Raw genomic sequence first — 20,824 nt, forward strand, 5'->3', positions numbered from 1 at the left:
ATCCACAAATATTAGATGCATCATCTTTCAAATGTTTTCCTACCCCAATCAAAAGCAGAACCGAGATTGAAATCATGATTTTAGTAGCAGAAGATGATTATAGAAAAAGGGATCATCTATACCTTGTGGGAATCGAACTCTTTTTCCTGATTCAAAGAGATATTGCGGCGTGGACTACGGGCGGCGGAGGAAGAAGGAAAAGGTTCGAGGAGGAAGAAGGAAAAAGGTTTCGACGGCGATCGCGTTTGAGGAGGAAGAAGGAAAAAGGTTTCAGCGGCAATCGCGTTCGAGGAGGAAGAGGGAAAAAGGTTTCGACGGTCGCGCTCGAAAAGGAAGAGGGAAAAAGGTTTCGGCGGATTTCTCCTCGTCTTAATTTTGTTCAACAAAAAAAAGCCATGTGGCATAAATACGTGGACTGCCATGTCATTCATGTTGCGTTTCATGCCATGAATTCATCTTGCTTATCATTTCTGTAAAATTTTTAAATCCTTAAATATAACATGTCTAAAATGAAATTGAAACTATTATTGTTTAGAAAATTCATCCCACCTCCTATGATCGTACTACAACTCAAAGGCTGGAATGGCTAATTTTTTGATCCTTCAAACTGATTCATCAAATGACTTGATAAACAGCATTTGCATAAAAAATGTAACATAATCAACCTGGATTATGCCAACACATTGATGGCAAACAGGGCATTTATTTACAATTATTGGAAAGGAACTTTGGTAGAGGTTTTTTAAAGAGGTTTGAACACAAAATTCTTCATTCTCAGGGGTCCGATCTAAGTATTTGATCGAAGATTAAACATAAAAAAATAAAGAGCTGCAGAGAAGCCATGCCCTTTACAGGAAATTGATCCCATTCGTCCTCCTATTCATCCATTTGAGCACAGTCCATTAGTAGCTCCAATTTACCAAACAAACTTGCAAACACAAACACAGAATATTGTAGATCAGTGACAAGGTGCAAAAGACTTTACATACAAATTATGCTCATGCCAAGGCTGTACCTCCGCAAGCTAATTTGTTTTTACTCTTTTTTTCCCCCATTAGTTGATCTCCAAACTGCAAAATACAAAGCGTAGAATGAATGTACCAAGAAAGATAAGTGCATAAAAATGGCATACTTTAAAGGTGAAATAGCACCGAGAAGAGAAGCATAGGAGAATGAGATTGCAACCAATCAAATAACAAAAGCAACAAATAACCTAACATCAAGTGCAACGGTATCTCCAAAAGGATCCAAACTAGATGAGGAGTTACCATGCATCATCTTCTCTTCTTGGACTGTAAAGTTGTTGCTGGAGGCATCGATCTTTTCTTCACAAAAGCTCTTGTTCTGCTCTCTGGTTCATCCTCCTCGCTGGACACATTCTCTTTAACTGAGGTATTGTTCTCCACATTTTCTGAAGACAATTTCTTCTTAGAGTTTAACTTCCCAAGCAATCTCCTCTCTGATTGATCGACTGAAACTGCTACTTTTGCTTTTGGTGCGAGTTTAGCTCCCAGACCCAACCTACACAAAGCATATTAGTTAACCAAGTCTCACACTGACATTGTCCAACAAATAATAAGCATAAATGTGCAACATTCAAGGCACCTTGAAGGTCGACCCTCAAATTCTACTTCGCTCTGTTCATGGCCTGCTGATGTGGTCATATTGTTAACCCATGTTTCAGCCTGAAATCCACACCTCCATTAGAATCAATATAGTTACATGGCTTCCCATAGTTCTAAATTATTTTTTTTGAATTTTCAATAATCCAAATGACAAGATAAAGGAATAATATAAAAAAAACAGAGGTCGTGTGTGTAAGTGATACATTCACATGCAAACCAGAATGTAACAAGGGAAACAAGTGGGCATTGAATGGATTCATGGAGTTCAAAATATTTACTTTCACAACACAGTAGAAATATGTTTGCAGATTCTTATGAAAATATGTGTACATTATTTTTCAAGATCCTAAACTTCAGTTATTAGTCTTCAGAGCTCCCTGCCTCAGAATATCACACTAATATTTTAAGAACTAACAATAAACTGAATATTGACAAAGCATCATAACTTAAGAATAAACCTAATACTAAAACAATAATGTACAGTAATAAAGAAAGGCGATATCGAAATGCATTACCAATTTCAGTGCTTTGTCAAGTTTCACCACTTTTGGTATCTTGTTGGCATTTGGTTCAGTACCCATCCTATTTTCTGATAAACTCAAAGAGCCTTCTTAGTCCCTCGATAATGTGTCTGGATCTGCTCAGATTATGGCATCACTGTATTAGACAATGGCATCTTAATTATCCAAAAAAAGAGCCTGATTTGCCTATTAATACTCCAATTTGGGATCACAAAGGAAAACCATAACTAACTACAAGCAACGACAGTCCCTACTCCAACCAACCTTAGTTATATCGATTTTGGATAGTGAAGGATACTCAATCCACCCAATAAGGGAAAAAAGATTATTAAAACCTTCAATATACTTAACAATGCTTACAAGCTAATCATCACATGCATTATCATTTTAGTTAACAATGATATTATGAATTAAATAAAAGAAATAGATAAGGATGTTGAAGTCACAAATGCTTGAACATTAACAAGCTAAAACAAACATCACCACAATAGAAGGAAAATTGCCAATCTAAGATTCATCGAGAGGGAAAATTACCATATGGAAACACTGAGATAATAGTTAGCAAGGCAGTAATATAGTATAACTAAGTAAAGTACACAGGATCTAGACTGCAAAAAATACAACCATAAACGCGAGAACAACTAGAAGACACAATGGCCCAATATAAAACAAGTTGATGATCTTTTTTGAGTTTGTTTATGGTTCTTTCATCACATTGACTTTGTATTCTCTAATTAAGTAGGTTAGAAAAACACGTCTCCTTCCTCCTATGATCTTAGACATTTCAGAGTTAGGCTGCAGGAGCGGCCATGGAAGCTAGTCGATACGACGTAGATGCAAATAGAGGGAGGTGACATCGGAGGGAAGCGAAGGAGTAGACCGCGGCAGAGGCAGCGGGAGAACCGGAGAAGCTCCGTGTATTCGTGTTTCTAAACCCTAATAGATTTCAGATACACGACGACTGGAAACGCTGAGGAATCTGACCATTATCTATCAGAACCTCAACGTCTCCGAATCCAGACAACCGATAACGCTGACGGATTGATCGATACGAAGCGAAGCGGACGCAGGGGACGACTGGTCGACGCACACCCGGGAGATCAGCACACAAAAGATGAGCTGTTACGCCCCGGGAGACAGCTTTCCGAGGAATTTCGGCAGCATCTCCCCTGTAACAATTGACTTTCTCTGGAATACATACAGGATATAATAAATCCATAACAGGCTATGGATATGTAGTGACAGAATTAAATAAATAAAAGTGACCCACAACGCCACATGCATATATATCCAACACATACTGATCCACAGGATCATTATCAACCTCCCTGCAGCGTAAACAAGCACAACCACGCAAATATAATACGATCTACATCAACCAGTATAACGATGCATGAAAAACAAGACTCACATCCATCAAAATATCCAAGTTGCAATAAAACCAAAATGTCGAATAATCGAAACTGCAGATACTCAAATGGGAAAGACAAGTAAGGAAATCCGACTAAGTCCGATATACCGATAGCATGAAAATAAACAACTCGACAGATCTCTTAGGACTAGCAGGGTAGCTCTCCAGACGGCCTCAATCTGAAATAGACATACAAGTAACGGAGTGAGTTCAAACGAACTCAGCGGGTATCAAGTAGACATGTATCAATTAGCTAGCAGACAGTAATGGAAATACCGGTAGAAGAATGACAGGAAGGAAAATCTGAACACATGTATATATATACTCACCAGAACATGCTAACGATATAATCATAGGTAACATGATCCCTAACAAATCCCTACGCTCCCTGTATATACATATCCAACATATGCAGAAAATCGAAAAGTAACCATATCACCAAAGAATCCCTATATCATGCACAAGTATAAAAACCTATCCTGGTCACCCCTGCTACCCATCTGCTCCTTACATACCAAAGTGAGGTCGCGTGGGTCCTCAATGATAAATGCCCGTCAGATCCATCACCGAGATGTGAGGTCGCATGGGAACTATGCCCGTCAGATCCATCACACTCGAATGGTGAGGTCGCGTGGGAACTGAATATGCCCGTCAGATCCATCACCGATAGGCGAGGTCGCGTGGGAACTGAATATGCCCGTCAGATCCATCACCGATAGGTGAGGTCGCGTGGGAACTAAATATGCCCGTCAGATCCATCACCGCTAGGTGAGGTCGCGTGGGAACTAAATATGCCCATCAGATCCATCACCGCTAGGTGAGGTCGCGTGGGAACTAAATATGTCCGTCAGATCCAGCACTGGTATGTAAGGTCATATGGGTAGGGGTGTAATCGTTGTGCACTCTGACGTCATCACTAATGCGTGACCGAATGGACAGTATGCTGGCCAGCGTGTTATAATATAACATGAACTCTACCCTAGTACAGGTAACCACCTACAATCCATCAGGCATACTACACTAGTACTACTGAGGTACGAAGTCATATGTCTAGCATGTGCATCGGAAAATATAATGTATCACAATCAATCAGTAGTATATGGAAAGCATCACATGATATACAGTCAAATAAATATCTGGTAAGTAACTAGATCATATGTATCAAACAAAAATATGGATAAACTGAAAATATAATAACACTGGTAGCTAGAAATAAATACATGTCTAAACATGACATATCTATAAATAGATAAGGCAGAGACAAGATACCCGCCTGCTGAAAGTAGTCAAGATCGGGAAAGTGAACCTCCGTCTAGAAATCCGGTTCAATATCCTATAATTAAAATAAACAATATTCCTAAATACAACGATATATAGATATAAATGCTCTTATCGAATAAAATCCTAACTGATTCGACCCCAACGCATACACCCAACCAGATTACACTTCTTCAACAGAACCCTAATCGATCCTTACCACTTCGATCCAATCAACTTGATCAAACCCTTGAACACAACTCTAATATTATTATTAAACCAATCCAACAGTACTTAAACCACAATCCATTAACAACTACCAATAGCAAGTCAAAATCTCACATCTACAACTCAATCAGTTTCTAATCAACAGCTCCATTTCAAGAAACCACAATCAATAATAAATTACCTTAAAGCTTAACATTGTTCAAGCCCTAAAATTCCAGATCCAAGCTCATTTCATGAACCAAACACCTCAATTCGAATCAAACTGTATCCTGCCCAGCTTCAACAAACCAACCACTTGCATCAACCACCATTTAAATGCTCATTCTAACCTGATTTTACAACATAGCAAAAACGAAAAATCAAACCTAAACACTCACCTCACGATCCAAAGCTTTGAAGCCCTAGCTCACAACTGAACTCAGATGACTTCACCGACACAATTCTGTTCAAAAAACATGGCAAACTTCAATAACAGTGTAACCCCTTTACCATAACTGAAATCAACCCAACTACAACCAAGAAATTCAACCTAACAATACTTAGAACTTACCTCCAAGATTAGCACCACTCAAGCCCTAATTCAAACCCTGGTTGGCGTCGGCTTGAGGGAGAAGAAGAAGAAGGCGACCCCAGAACAGAGGAGGAAGAGGACGGACTCCTATCGCGTCGGTCGTCGGACCACGAGTCAAGGGGACCAGAGGAGGTAGGCAGTGCAGGAGGGCGGCGGCGCTGGTCTTCACCCGGCGGCGACGCAGGACGGAGGCGGCATCAGGCGCTGTGTGGCATCGAGCGACGGCAGTGGCCACGATTCCGACTAGGCTCTTCTTTCGGGAAGAAGTCGTCGGGGTTGGGGCCGTTGCTGTGGTGGCTTCGCGTGAGGGAGACAGGAGGAGGTGGCGGCGGTTTGTGGCAGCAGGGGCAGCGGTGGTGTGCTGCTGGCGAGGAAGGAGAGGCAGCCTCGGTTGTCGGCGGCGTCGGCTGGCGAAGATGAAGGTGCGAAGGGGAGCTTCGGTGCGGTGCGGCGCGAGAACAGGGGGAGAGGAGGCTGCGGCGTCGGCAAAAACAGGGAGAAGCGAGTCGCGATTTTAGGGATACTGTAGCCTTCTTATGGTTGCTTAACGGTCGGGTCATATCCATTAAATCAATACCCTATAATTCTTAATCAATAACCCTTTAATCAATTAGATGAGTTAGGTTTGATCAATCCAACCAATCAACTCATGATTAATTTAATTAACTCCATCTTCCATAAGAACCCCTAAATTAAGGTTAATTATATTTTTATGATTTACCCGTTCCGGTATTTTACATGAGCGCGCTGCCGAATGGAGAATCGAGGGAATAGGAAGGAGGTGAGAGAAGAGTCCGATTGGAAACTTAGAAAAACGGTGATCATCGGAGTATTCCCGAAGGAGACGAAGAGGAGACGTGAGCGACAGTATAAGTTGGAGAAGAGCAAAAAAAAAAAAAAAGTATTTGTATCAAAGTAGGTTAGAAAACACACCTCTCCTTCCTCCTATGATCTTAGACGCTTCGGAGTTAGGCTGCAGGAGCTGCACGCAGAAGAGAGGATGAGGGAATACGCGTACTACGAGCACCGCCAGAAGCTGTACGTCCCTGGAAACTGGTCGGCTCGACGTTGATGCAATCGGAGGGAGGAGGAGCCGTCGGAGGAAAGCGGAGGAGCAGACGGCGGCGGAAGTAGGAGGAGAACCGGAGAAGCGCCGTGGTCGTTTTTTCTCAACCCTAATGGATTTCGGATACACGACGTGTTATCTATAAGTCCGAACCCGAGAAAACTGAACCGACTAATGATTTATTATTAGCGGGTAGCGCGGATCACCAGATTAAATCCGACCCGACTTTCGTCCTATAAGAACAAGAAGGGAGTTGAAGAAGGACGGCCGATATGGATCGCAGCAGGGATGACAAGCGCTCAAGTGATTCCAGGAGGCCGTCTCCTTGCGATGTTGAGGCGCTCAAGAAGTGCTTGGAGGAGAACAAAGGCGACTACGTCAAGTGTCAGGCGCAGATCGAGGCGTTCAAATCTTCTTGCTCCTTGAAGAAGCCTCCATCTCCTCAGGTCTCATCTTAGTTGTCGTTCATCATAGACACCTTTGAATTTGCATTTCACTTGTTTGATAAAATTCCCATGAGAAAAGTGTAGTAATTTTTTCTTCTAGAAAGTGGTTGCAAACTTGAATGGGTTTCATCCTACATTACACTTGTGTTATTTGATAAATTTCTCATGAGAAAAATGTAATTATTTCTTCTAGAAATTGGTTGCAAACTAGTTTCATCCTGCATTATACTTGTGCTATCCACACTTGACAAAATGTTATGGAGTTTTATGTGCTGTTAAGTGTTTGATTGAAGCAATCTGATGTCTTTGGAATTGAAACTGTTTGTCTATTGAAATTGTTGCCGCAATTGCAGTATGAAAATGTTGTTCGTTGAAACATAGTTTGGTTTTTTGAATCATTTGTATGTTTCACTCGTTTCAATTGTGATGAAGTAGCAATTTAATACATTGCAGATCAATATATTGACTGAATAGATTTATGTTTTTTGAAAATGGATTCAGAATGAATGGTTATAGGCACTAAAGAGAATTGTAAATGTGCAATAGGAAGACAAATAAAAGTTTAGAGAAGATTGTTTATAACAACGGAAACAAAGCCAAAGGAATTCTCCAGGATACACAAGGAGATAGATACCCTGATAATCCCAAGCCACATGAGATTCAATGGATCTAGAGTTTGATGAGTTATTGTTCTGGTAGGCGAATAGGAAGTGATAAACACAGATTGAGTAGAGAAACAATATTTATCTTTGCCGATAGAATAGAGGAATGGACAATGAAGAACTGTCAATGTCTTCATGGCTGCCAAATTCATCTGATGACAATTCAAATAGTCTTCATCTGCTCCTTTGAGATCTCCATTGGCTCTTTTATAAAGAGCAAATGTGAAGCTATGGTGAGTGAGGATTGCAGCTGCCTCCTCGAATTGCAAGCACGAGAATCTCTTATGTAAGGAGAGATTGATTGATGAATTGCATTGGCACCATGAGCACGAAGTAGAGATAGATAAAGTATTCTAAATGCACTAAATCTTTAAGTTTACACAGGTTGATAGATGATGAATTTAGACATCCAACTTATTGTAAATTTAGTTCAATCAGTTAAACCTGAAACCGGCAATCAATCTGGCCCTGCTCGAGTACTAAACAGGTTGTACAAACACCATCATATTTCGAAACTATAAACCAGTAAGCTTAGTCATATTAGAGCTCTTCATAAGTCTTTGAACCTCATCAATTCAGTTTGAATCCACATTTTCTATGAATAACTTTGAGGCAATGTACTCAAGTCCCAAGCTCCTACTATAATCGGTACGTAGATTTTTCATCTCATCTGAAGAAAAATTCTGTATAGTTGAGATTCGAACCATCTACCTCCAATCCATCTGAAAGAAATAAAAGTAAGTTATGCATTCCTTTGAAAGAACATGTAGTTTTGATGGGAAGAAAATAAGAGAGTAAAATAAAACCTGTGAATTCAGAGTTACTTCAGAGCCAGCCAGCGCCAAGAATTGCATCACCTCCATCCAAAGATGCTCCCATGGCTGAGTTCCATGTTGTTGTCTTCGGGTGCGATCGCCTTCTTTGCGGTCTTCGCTTCTCGAGTCCTTGTTTGCTGCTCGATTTCCACAGCCTTGCGTTTCATGCTGCTGCCTGCAAGAGATGGCGCTACACGGAGGACGGAGGCCGCGCTGCTCGAAAACAAGAGCTAAAGGACGAACGAAGATGGAAAGTGGGAAATTTTCAAGTGGAGGAAATCTTTTTATAGATTAATAACAGAATTCGTTAACTATGGCTTCAATTCTGATGAATACTGATGTTTTTGTTTGAGTTCGTGATTTGATGAATCATCAGATACAACTGTTAAAGTAGAGAGATAGAAGACTCTGACAATGACGAAGGATCAAGAATATCTGTAACATTTAATCGAGAGTGGACGTCGAGATTGGACTCGACCTAGCTACTCCGATGATGCTCATGATCCCTCCCAGCCCGCTTCCATCAAACAAACCATTTTTATAAAAAAAATAAATGTTGCCCCCACGGGCGGGGTCAGCTGGTCAGGGCGTGGTTGCTTACAGAAGGAGGTGAGCGGTTCGAAGGTCCAGGGTAGCATTTGCGATATCAATCTCTGCCCTGTTCAAAGCCTTCGGCCAAGAGGAATATTGTGTGTATACCTTTTGCAGAAGAATTAAAAGGAAATGAGAACAGAGGGAGAGGAATATTTGTGTGTGTACTTGTGCCTGCAGAAACAAATAACCTTTTATAGAGCGGTAGCAACACCCTTGCGTAATCCACTTGTTCTCCACATCTTCCGGAAGAAACCGCTATGTTACCCACGTTATTCGGGATAAACGACTACATTGCTTGCATCTTCCAAGAGAAACAGCTGTGTTATTCATGTTTTCTGAGAAAAACAGTATCGTAAGTTATGTAGGATATAGATCTTAATTCAAGGCCTTCGAATCGAAGGAAATCAACGAACCGAGGGGGGGAGGGGGCAAATGCCCAAATTGTCAAAATTGAGTGAATCAAACTTTTGGAATCAAGTGACTAAGCTGCTAGAGTTTAAGGAGGAGGAGTCGGAGCCCACTAATCGAGGAGGTCAAAGACATGAGTTGAAGGAATCGAGTGACTCGAGTCATCTAGAGTAGTCGGAGAGGTCAACCCAAACTGAAGGAGTTGAGTGGTTCGAGGTCAAAGACCCTAGTTGAAGGAGTTGAGTAGTCGGATGGCGGGTATTATGACATTCCACCTCCGCTTAACTCTCGATCAAACTCTTGACTTGACTCTATCTCGTATAGCTCCCCTATCCACCTATCATCTAATAATTGTATTATAACACTTATAATTCATAATTATTATAATATAATATATTTTTAATTAATATCGATTAATATTATATTACATTAATATTTTTATAATAATTATAATTCATAATATTATTATAATATGAATATTTCATCTTATTAATATTATATTATAACAAAAGTAGTATGAAACAAGAAAGAAGTGGACTCTTTCAGACTTTTGAAAATTATCTTTTTTATTTTTATCCTTTATCTTTTTTTATTAAATTTGGTGATTGGATAATCTTTAAAAGAGCAGCGCACTTTCGGTGATATAAATAATTAATGATAATTTTTCTAAAAAAATTTGCATAATTTAAGGTAAATAAAAAAAAACTAAAATCCGTGTCGGTTTTTAGGCCTAATAAAATTTATACAAATCGCCGCTCACCTCACTTCGCAACCAGAACCGGAACCCGCTTCCGTACCATCCCATCTCAACCAGCTTCTCGACGCTGTCGCAACGCGTACCTCCATCTTCTTGCCTTCTCTCCAAAGTCTCCGCGGCCTGCTATTTATTGCCACCCACCTTCCTTCCCCCAAACGCCCAAGGCCGCCCGCCATGGATTCCAAGAAGCCCTCTCTTTACCCTCCAATCACCGACGACGACTCCAATCCCCAAATCCACTCCCCTTTCCCCTCCTCCTCCTCCTCCAAACCCTCCTCCCTCTATCCCTCCCTCGACTCCCCTTCCGGTCCCACTCCCTCCCCTCCCCCCTCCGCCCCTTCCCTCTACCCTTCCCTCGACATGGCCGATCTCGTCGAGAACCTCTTCCCCGACACCTCCCACGGCGATGGCGGCGGCGGCGGCGACGACGAGCAGACTCTCCTCCCGCCTCCCGTCGAGGAAACCCTCATCCACATCCCTGGCGCGCTCCTCCACCTCATCGACCCCCACCGCAGCGTCGAACTCGCCGCCGGCGACTTCTCCCTCGCCCGCCTCCGCCAGGGCGACAACGCCATCGCCGTCCTCGCCCGCGTCGGCGACGGACTCGTCCAGTGGCCCCTCGCTCGCGATGAGGCCGCCGTCAAGCTCGACGACTCCCACTACTTCTTCTCCCTCCGCGTCCCCCCGACCTCCGTCGGAGACCAAGACGACGGCGGTGGCTGTGATCTGCTTAACTATGGCCTCACCTTCGCTGCCAAGGGGCAGGAGGGTCTCCTCGAGGAGCTCGACCGCCACCTCCAGGCCTACAGTAGCTTTTCCGTGCAGAAGATTGATGTCCAGGGCAGGGATCTCCCTTCGGCGGAGGTGCTGGATGGGTCGGTGACCAAGGAAGTGACGCCGGAGGAGGGGATGGGGCCGAAGAAGCAGATGTTGGAGGAGCGATCAGCGGCGTACTGGACAACCGTCGCGCCGAACGTGGAGGAGTATAGCAGCTCGGTCGCGAATATGATCGCCAAGGGTTCCACGCAGCTCATCAAGGGCATATTGTGGTGCGGGGACGTTACGGTGGATCGGCTCAAGTGGGGAGAGAATCTTCTGAAGAGAAGACTAGAACCAGGTTCAAAACCCGCAGAGATCAGCAAAGACGCCATGAGGAGGATGAAAAGGTTAAGTTTGCTGTTGATTCTCACCAAATCACACTCCATCAACCACATTTCATTGTGCAACGGTTTTTTACCTGGCCTCAAACACTTAATGATCTGTTTATCTTCCTCCAGGGTGAAGAGGGTCACAAAAATGTCAGAGAAGGTTGCTACTGGAGTTCTATCTGGAGTCGTGAAGGTTTCTGGTTTCGTCACGAGCTCTGTTGTAAATTCAAAAATAGGCAAGAAGTTCTTTGGACTTTTGCCCGGGGAAATCGTCCTTGCATCTCTAGATGGTTTTGGTATGATTCTATTTTTACTTCTCCATTTGCTTGGTGTGAAATGCATTGTTTCTTTTTCCCTTCGGACAAAATATAACAGGAATGCTAAGCAACAATCTTTTATATATTACCTGGTCTATCTTCCACTTAATCAAATTCTCCGAAACTGCACTATGATAAGGTGCAGTGGTACAATTATATTTTATTGTGGCAGAAGGTTTCTCTTAGATCAGTAGCACAAATACCACTGAAACAAGACAGTCTACATGATGGATAAGGTTTTTGACATGCAGTCAACTATTAAAATGGTACTTCACCCTGGAGGAAGATAAACAGATCATTAATGTGTTTGAGGCCAGGTAAAAAACCGTTGCACAATGAAATGTGGTTGATGGACTGTGATTTGGTGAGAATCAACAGCAAACTTAACCTTTTCATCCTCTTCATGGCGTCTTTGCTGATCTCTGCGGGATTTGAACCTGGTTCTATTCTTCTCTTCAGAAGATTCTCTCCCCACTTGAGCCGATCCACCGTAACGTCCCCGCACCACAATATGCCCTTGATGAGCTGCGTGGAACCCTTGGCGATCATATTCGCGACCGAGCTGCTATACTCCTCCACGTTCGGCGCGACGGTTGTCCAGTACGCCGCTGATCGCTCCTCCAACATCTGCTTCTTCGGCCCCATCCCCTCCTCCGGCGTCACTTCCTTGGTCACCGACCCATCCAGCACCTCCGCCGAAGGGAGATCCCTGCCCTGGACATCAATCTTCTGCACAGAAAAGCTACTGTAGGCCTGGAGGTGGCGGTCGAGCTCCTCGAGGGGAACCTGCCTCCCCTTGGCAGCGAAAGGTGAGGCCATAGTTAAGCAGATCACAGCCACCGCCGTCGTCTTGGTCTCCGACGGAGGTCGGGGGGACGCGGAGGGAGAAGAAGTAGTGGGAGTCGTCGAGCTTGACGGCGGCCTCATCGCGAGCGAGGGGCCACTGGACGAGTCCGTCGCCGACGCGGGCGAGGACGGCGATGGCGTTGTCGCCCTGGCGGAGGCGGGTGAGGGAGAAGTCGCCGGCGGCGAGTTCGACGCTACGGTGGGGGTCGATGAGGTGGAGGAGCGCGCCGGGGATGCGGATGAGGGTTTCCTCGACGGGAGGCGGGAGGAGAGTCTGCTCGTCGCCGTCGCCGCCGCCATCGCCGTGGGAGGGGTCGGGGAAGAGGTTCTCGACGAGATCGGCCATGTCGAGGGAAGGGTAGAGGGAAGGGGCGGAGGGGGAGGGGAGGGAGTGGGACCGGAAGGGGAGTCGAGGGAGGGATAGAGGGAGGAGGGTTTGGAGGAGGAGGAGGAGGGGAAAGGGGAGTGGATTTGGGGATTGGAGTCGTCGTCGGTGATTGGAGGGTAAAGAGAGGGCTTCCGGGAATCCATGGCGGGCGGCCTTGGGCGTTTGGGGGAAGGAAGGTGGGTACAATAAATAGCAGCCGGAGACTTTGGAGAGAAGGCAAGAAGATGGAGGTACGCGTTGACACAGCGTCGAGAAGCTGGTTGAGAGATGGTACGGAAGCGGGTTCCGGTGCTGGTTGTCAAGTGAGGTGAGCGGCGATTTGTATAAATTTTATTATGCCTAAAAACCGACACGGATTTTAGTTTTTTTTTATTGAACTTAAATTATGCAATTTTTTTAGAAAAATTATTCATTAATTATTTTATATCACCGAAAGTGCGCTGCTCTTTTAAAAATTATCCAATCGCCAAATTTAATAAAAAAAAAGATAAAGGTAAAAAAATTAAAAAGATATTTTTCAAAATAGTCTAAAAGAGCCCACTTCTTTCTTATTTGTTATCAAACTATTTTTTAAAATCGTCTAAAAGAGCACTCGTTTTAATTCATCTTTATATATTCTACTTTTCAAAACTACTTTTGTTATAATATAATATTAATAAGATGAAATATTCATAATAATAATATTATGAATTATAATAATTATAAAAATATTAATATAATATAATATTAATCAATATTAATTAAAAATATATTATATTTTAATAATGATGAATTATAAGTATTATAATACAATTATGAGTATACGGTGGATAGGGGATCTATACAAGATAGAGTCAAATCAAGAGTTTGATCGAGAATTAAGCAGAGGTGGAAGTTAAAGTAACCACCCGACTCTAGGCGACTCAAGTCACTCAACTCTTTCAACTCGGGTCTTCAACCTCTCCGACTACTTTAGGCGATTCGAACCACTCGATTTCTTCAGCTCAAGTCTTCGACCTCTCCAACTACTCCAGATGACTCGAATCATTCAATTCCTTCAACTCTGTCTTTGACCTCCTGGACTAGTGGACTCCGACTCCTCCTGATCACTAAACTCTAATCGGACCTAAACTCTAGCAGCTTGGTCACCTGACTCCGATAGCGATCTACATCCTACATGGCTTACGGTACTATTTTCTCGGAAAACATGAATAGCGCAGCTGTTTCTCTCAGAAGATATGGGTAATGTAGTCATTTATCCCGAAGAACGTAGGTAACATAGCGGTTTCTTCCAGAAGATGTGGATAACAAGTGGGTCACGCAAGAGTGTTGCTACCGCTCTATAAAAGGTTGTCACTTCTGTGCCTAACACACATAAATATCCTCTTCCTCTATAGTTCTATTGTTCTCGTCTCCTTTTAATTCTTCTGCAAAAGGTTGAAAACCAAACCTAGCAGCCCCCACCCCGGCCCCACAAGTATGAGGGGGAGTAAATCACGGTGAATGCGGGACCGGCCAGGACGTGGTGGCCGAAGGCTTTGAACAGGGCAGAGATTGATGTTATCGCAAATGCTACAGCCTCCCTTCTGTAAGCAACCACGCCTGACTTCTGTACTAGTATGTGCATCGGAATGGCTACGTCGAATCGATTAAATGTTACAGATATTCTTGATGCTTCATCATTGTCAAAGTCTCCTATACCGCTGATTCATCGAATCACGATATCAGACAGAAACATCAGTATTCATCAGAATTGAAGGCATAGTTAACGAATTCTGTTATTAATCTATAAAAAGATTTCCCCCACTTGAAAAATTCCCACTTTCCATCTTCGTTCGTCCTTTCGCTCTTGTTTTCGAGCAGCGCGGTCTCCGTCCTCCGTGTAGCGCCATCTCTTGCAGGCTGCAGCATGAAACGCAAGGCTGTGGAAATCGAGCAGCAAACGAGGACTCGAGAAGCGAAGACCGCAAAGAAGGCGAGCGCACCCGAAGACAACAACATGGAACTCAGAGCCATGGGAGCAGCTTTGGATGAAGGTGATGCAATTATTGTCGCTGGCAGGCTCTGAAGTAACTCTGAATTCACAGGTTTTATTTTACTCTCTTATTTTCTTCCCATCAAAACTACATGTTCTTTCAAAGGAATGCATTACTTACTTTTATTTCTTTAAGGTGAATTGGAGGCATGATAAATACTGTCCACGAAAGTCAAAGTACCTCAATCGAATTCGCACCAGATTTGTACGGAACAAGTACAATCGAACTTACTACCATCACGACCATCCTCCTCCTAAGATGGTTCCCTTATTCACATGTGACTTGGGATTCTCATGGTATCTATCTCCTTGTGTATCCTGGAGAATTCCTTTGGCTTTGTTTCCGTTGTTATAAACAATCTTCTCTTAACTTTTATTTGTCTTCCTATTGCACATTTACAATTCTCTTTAGTGCCTATAACCATTCAACCCTAATCCATTTTCAAAAAACATAAATCTATTCAGTCAATATATTGATCTGCAATGTAATTCATCACAATTCAAACGAGTGAAACATACAAATGTTTCAAAAAACCAAACTATGTTTCAACGAACAACATTTTCATACTGCAATTGCGGCAACAATTTCAAGAGACAACAGTTTGAATTCCAAAGACATCAGACTGCTTCAATCAAACACTTAACAGCACATAAAACTCCATAACATTTTGTCAAGTGTGGATAGCACAAGTATAATGTAGGATGAAACTAGTCTGCAGTCAATTTCTAGAAGAAATAATTACATTTTTCTCATGAGAAATTTATCAAATAACACAAGTACAATGTAGGATGAAACCAGTTCAAGTTTGCAACTTTCTAGAAGAAAGAATTTTTACAGTTTCCTCATGGAATTTTATCAAACAAGTGAAATGCAATTCAAAGGTATCTATGATGAACGACAACTAAGATGAGACCTGAGGAGACGGAGGCTTCTTCAAGGAGCAAGAAGAATTTGAACGCCTCGATCTGTGCCTGGCACTTGACGTAGTCGCCTTTGTTCTCCTCCAAGCACTTCTTGAGCGCCTCAACATCGCAAGGAGACGGCCTCTTGGAATCACTTGAGCGCTCGTCATCCCTGCTGCGATCCATATCGGCCGTCCTTTTTCAGCTACCTTCGTGTTCTTATAGGACGAAAGTCGGGTCGGATTTAATCAGGTGATCCGCGCTACCCGCTAATAAATCACTAGTCGGTTCAGTTTTCTCGGGTTCGGATTTATAGATAACACGTCGTGTATCCGAAATCCATTAGGGTTGAAAAAACGACCACGGCGCTTCTCCGGTTCTCCTCCTACCCTCTTGCCGCCGTCTGCTCCTCCGCTTTCCTCCGACGGCTCCTCCTCCCTTCGATTGCATCAACGTCGAGCCGACCAGTTTCCAGGGACGTGCAGCTTCTTGGCGGTGCTCGTAGTACGTGTATTCCCTCATTCTCTCTTCTGCGTGCAGCTCCTGCAGCCTAACTCTGAAGCGATGAGTCATAGGAGGAAGGAGAGGTGTGTTTTCTAACCTACTTTACTTGGAGGGAAATGGCGGAGCGCGGCCAAATCGATCAAGCGTCGCCTGCGGGAAAGGTTGATGCTGATGTATTCTTGACTGAACCGAGGTCGTTCAAGATGGATCGGCGGTCGCCGGAGGCGGCTGCCCTCAGAGACGCCGTCTCCCGCAAGCTCCTAGACTTCCTCGGCGCTTACTCCGACGACGTCCTCACGGTACAAGATTCCACTACCCGTTCTATGATTTCTCTTAGATATTGTATATACTGTACATCTGGCAATGGCCTCGCTTTATTATGGAAATTTCCCGGGTAGGGTTTTGTTTTGAGTTGGGGGGTTTTTCCCTTGGGTCGGGCGAGTTCTTGGAGAGACCGCGATTGGGATCTTGGAGAATCCCCTCTGAATTACGCTTGCCAGTTAAAAATGGAGATCGTTGCTTTATTTTATTGACTAAATATGGGCAAGCGCGAAGAGAGGCCAAGAATCATCCTAACGCCTGTCCTGTGGGAAACCAAACTTCGGTTTTGACTATTTCATGATGCCGGAGCAACAAATAGGATAACTTGATAGGTTTGGGTTAATGCTGAGAAGTTAGGAAATGCTCAATCAAACTGGTTGAATTCTTGGATTTTTTTTCGAGTAGAGTATACCGCATAGGCTCCTATTTACATCATGATTTTCAAGCAAGCTCTAGAAGATATCATGGTTGGGTTGCTATGAAATTTGTTCTGGGCTATTCTCTTCCTATACTATGGGGCCTTATGTTTCCTTAAAGATCAAATAATCATGGAGTTACTGCTTTTGCTGTATAAGTACGCCTTTTCTTCAGTATTTCAAAATTTTTTCTCGGAGCTTCATCTTCATCAATGTGACTTTTTTTTGAGTTATGATGATAGGTGGATAGACAGAATCTGTGTCATATTTCATTATTGTGCATTGAATAACGGAAATTCTAGTCAAAGGTGGGTAAATGGTATCACAACAAATAAATAGTTGCAGATGAAAGAAAGGTTTGTGTATGTGTGTGTGGGTTGTTTGAAACAAGCTCCTCATATTGAGACATGAAGATGATAATGAGGTTAGAAACAATGGTAATTGGGAAGTATCAGCATATATTATTAAATTTCTTTTCCATTACTTTCTTCACGTAGCATAGTGATCAACTGGTTGCCTCCCTCTTCCCTTCTCCAATTATATCGATCCCATTGGGAATCAGAGCCAACAGTTCCACTGATAATTTTCTAAGCATTTGCTGTCCATTGTCCAATTTATTTTAGTAAAATAAAGCAAATAGTAATTTGTACAACCTCAATTCTTACAAGCTTCAATTCAACTGCCTTGTTGTATACTGACACAAATATAATCAAATTGGATTGGGTGATGCCAATCCAATTTTTCTAGAGAATTTGAACAATTCATAAAGATCATAAGTTTAAAAAGAATTATTAAAAGAATTAGCAAGGCATGAATAAGGAAAATTAGATGGAATCAATCAAAATATAGGTCAATTGACAGATTTTTTGGAACATGCATGATCAATCTTGAGAACTTCTCTTGAGTTCCAACTTGATTCTTAGTAAACATGTATGGGAGAGAGAGTCTTCATTGTTTACTTGACTCCCTTCTTGAATTACTTGATCTTATTGCTTGTTCAACTACATTGTGGCTTGTGATCCACCACTTGCTATACCTAGAGCCCTACACATCTCTCTATTTCATCGTTGATAGAGAGAAGTTATTGTTGATTGAGAGAAAGGACAATAATATCTCTCAATCAAGAGGGAACACAAAATCCTCTATCCTCTAAAATTGTTTTGAATGTAATTAAGGCCCAACTAGACTCTATAAAATGGATTAAACACTAATCAAGTTTTATTAAACAACATATTACTAATCCAATATTATTCAGTAATTTTATATTGATAAAATATGATTTTATTAATTAGCATAATCTCTTTTAGTATTTATTAATTATATATTAATATATATTACTTTATTATTTATTAGCAATGCAACATCTTTATTATCTACTGACAATGTAAATGTATTTATTCTTCAGTTATTTTACAATGCAATTTAATCAAGTAATAATTGGATATTATTTGTCTAATAATCATGATTTAAAAAGCCTACACGGTTGAATGACTAGATAACAAATTTGCAGTGTTTAGGCACATATGAGGGTTTATATGTGGTTCATTTCTTTAAGAAAAACCTAACATTCATTATACTGGCAATATTGTATGACATCAAATGTAAAAAGAGTTTGCATCTACTATTAGTGCATTAAATTAAGCAACCTAAGCATTGAATATATATAAAATTTAAGTCTATCATTTAATGGTTAAATTGATCATTCTAACTAATTTATAATTTCATACATGAATCTAAAAATACATATGATACAAAACATGTAATATGTAACAATTCATACTAATTAACATAATAATCCATATACTAAAAAACTTTCCTAAGCTATAAATATTCTTGTTTTTTTTTCTCTATTTGGTAAACCTGGTTTAACCTAATGCATTTTGTTTAACTTGAGTATGACTTGGACTTTAACAAGCTAGCAATCTATTTATCCTGAATGATCCATATGTGGCCATAAGCAGATGTTGTGCTGTCCCCTCACTGCGTAAACTTATGCATTCACATAAGTGGCTTAGGAGGAGGTTTTTTAAACCAATGCTAATAATAGCAGTTTCATACTGCCAATACATTATGCAATATTTTAGTAATCTAATGTTTTAGAATTATATAATTTATATTCATATTATGTGTTAAATCTGGTATTTAGTTAAACATAATATATATCACTCTGAGATATCTTTTATTATCTCAGACATGAATTTTTATTTTATCTTCTCTTGTTTTGTAAACAAAATATTTTTTCTGATGAGTTCTGATTTCACCAATCCTGCTGATCTGATTCAATCAGTACCTAAATTTTTGATCGTCCAATTCTGTTACTCATACTGATTGTGGCGATTTGCAAGTTGGATAGATTGGGCCTACCTTACATTCGATACTCTTCAAAGCCAGGTTAGCGATGAAGGATGTTGGCATGGGGTTTGGACTCAACTTGATTTGAATGCGACTCAACTGGAATGCTGCTGGTTGTGAAGGAGTGTTGGATAGTTTTATCGACCAAATTTTTGTATAAAGAGTAAATTTTTCTTTGAGAATTCTATGTAAAGATTAGTAGAATGAGTCATGTAATAAGCCATGCTAGAAGGTAAGGTCTAGCCCCCTTTCTAGTATGACATTTCCTCCTTTTAATAAGATGGTTTGATTAAACCCTAAACCCTAAACCCTAAACCCTAAACCCTAAACCCTAAACCCTAAACCCTAAACCCTAAACCCTAAACCCTAAACCCTAAACCCTAAACCCTAAACCCTAAACCCTAAACCCTAAACCCTAAACCCTAAACCCTAAACCCTAAACCCTAAACCCTAAACCCTAAACCCTAAACCCTAAACCCTAAACCCTAAACCCTAAACCCTAAACCCTAAACCCTAAACCCTAAACCCTAAACCCTAAACCCTAAACCCTAAACCCTAAACCCTAAACCCTAAACCCTAAACCCTAAACCCTAAACCCTAAACCCTAAACCCTAAACCCTAAACCCTAAACCCTAAACCCTAAACCCTAAACCCTAAACCCTAAACCCTAAACCCTAAACCCTAAACCCTAAACCCTAAACCCTAAACCCTAAACCCTAAACCCTAAACCCTAAACCCTAAACCCTAAACCCTAAACCCTAAACCCTAAACCCTAAACCCTAAACCCTAAACCCTAAACCCTAAACCCTAAACCCTAAACCCTAAACCCTAAACCCTAAACCCTAAACCCTAAACCCTAAACCCTAAACCCTAAACCCTAAACCCTAAACCCTAAACCCTAAACCCTAAACCCTAAACCCTAAACCCTAAACCCTAAACCCTAAACCCTAAACCCTAAACCCTAAACCCTAAACCCTAAACCCTAAACCCTAAACCCTAAACCCTAAACCCTAAACCCTAAACCCTAAACCCTAAACCCTAAACCCTAAACCCTAAACCCTAAACCCTAAACCCTAAACCCTAAACCCTAAACCCTAAACCCTAAACCCTAAACCCTAAACCCTAAACCCTAAACCCTAAACCCTAAACCCTAAACCCTAAACCCTAAACCCTAAACCCTAAACCCTAAACCCTAAACCCTAAACCCTAAACCCTAAACCCTAAACCCTAAACCCTAAACCCTAAACCCTAAAC

General features: G+C 41.7%; 2 protein-coding genes, 1 long non-coding RNA gene and 1 pseudogene across 15 annotated transcripts; 2 read left to right on the forward strand and 2 right to left on the reverse strand.

Moving 5' to 3' along the window:
- Nucleotides 1-587: 587 nt before the first annotated feature.
- Nucleotides 588-6,776, reverse strand: LOC141828707 (uncharacterized). Of its 12 annotated transcripts, none has more exons than XR_012601804.1 (9): nucleotides 5,593-6,107; nucleotides 5,420-5,484; nucleotides 4,831-4,890; nucleotides 3,666-3,736; nucleotides 2,141-2,262; nucleotides 1,606-1,685; nucleotides 1,269-1,521; nucleotides 1,016-1,070; nucleotides 588-876 (listed from the first exon to the last, which is right to left on the reverse strand). XR_012601804.1 is itself a non-coding variant. In XM_074716171.1 (8 exons), exons 5-7 carry the CDS (start codon nucleotides 2,204-2,206, stop codon nucleotides 1,275-1,277), a joined length of 393 nt encoding a protein of 130 aa, XP_074572272.1. In that variant the 5' UTR covers nucleotides 2,207-2,262; nucleotides 3,666-3,736; nucleotides 4,831-4,890; nucleotides 5,420-5,484; nucleotides 5,593-6,106; the 3' UTR covers nucleotides 588-1,070; nucleotides 1,269-1,274. The 12 variants fall into 12 exon arrangements, 1 of the variants encoding a protein (XP_074572272.1); XR_012601794.1 differs by having other exon boundaries at nucleotides 588-928; nucleotides 5,593-6,106; XR_012601797.1 differs by lacking the exons at nucleotides 5,420-5,484; nucleotides 5,593-6,107 and adding an exon at nucleotides 6,547-6,776 and having other exon boundaries at nucleotides 588-928.
- Nucleotides 6,777-10,452: 3,676 nt separating this feature from the next.
- On the forward strand, nucleotides 10,453-12,089 carry LOC141827391 (protein EARLY-RESPONSIVE TO DEHYDRATION 7, chloroplastic-like). The gene is made up of 2 exons (XM_074714620.1): nucleotides 10,453-11,527; nucleotides 11,639-12,089. Exons 1-2 carry the CDS (start codon nucleotides 10,536-10,538, stop codon nucleotides 12,018-12,020), a joined length of 1,374 nt encoding a protein of 457 aa, XP_074570721.1. The 5' UTR covers nucleotides 10,453-10,535; the 3' UTR covers nucleotides 12,021-12,089.
- Nucleotides 12,085-13,235, reverse strand: LOC141827011 (protein EARLY-RESPONSIVE TO DEHYDRATION 7, chloroplastic-like; annotated as a pseudogene).
- A 3,363-nt stretch (nucleotides 13,236-16,598) lies between these two features.
- LOC141825993 (uncharacterized) lies at nucleotides 16,599-19,827 on the forward strand. 2 transcript variants are annotated; one of them, XR_012601594.1, is made up of 2 exons: nucleotides 16,599-16,780; nucleotides 19,606-19,827. It is a non-coding gene; the product is annotated as an uncharacterized LOC141825993 (long non-coding RNA). The 2 variants fall into 2 exon arrangements; XR_012601595.1 differs by having other exon boundaries at nucleotides 19,610-19,827.
- Nucleotides 19,828-20,824: the final 997 nt, after the last annotated feature.

The sequence above is a fragment of the Curcuma longa genome, chromosome 4 (assembly GCF_044706935.1).
Source record: "Curcuma longa cultivar G26 ecotype Majalengka, Jawa Barat chromosome 4, ITB_CL_G26_1.1, whole genome shotgun sequence".
NCBI classification, from domain to species: Eukaryota; Viridiplantae; Streptophyta; class Magnoliopsida; order Zingiberales; family Zingiberaceae; genus Curcuma; species Curcuma longa.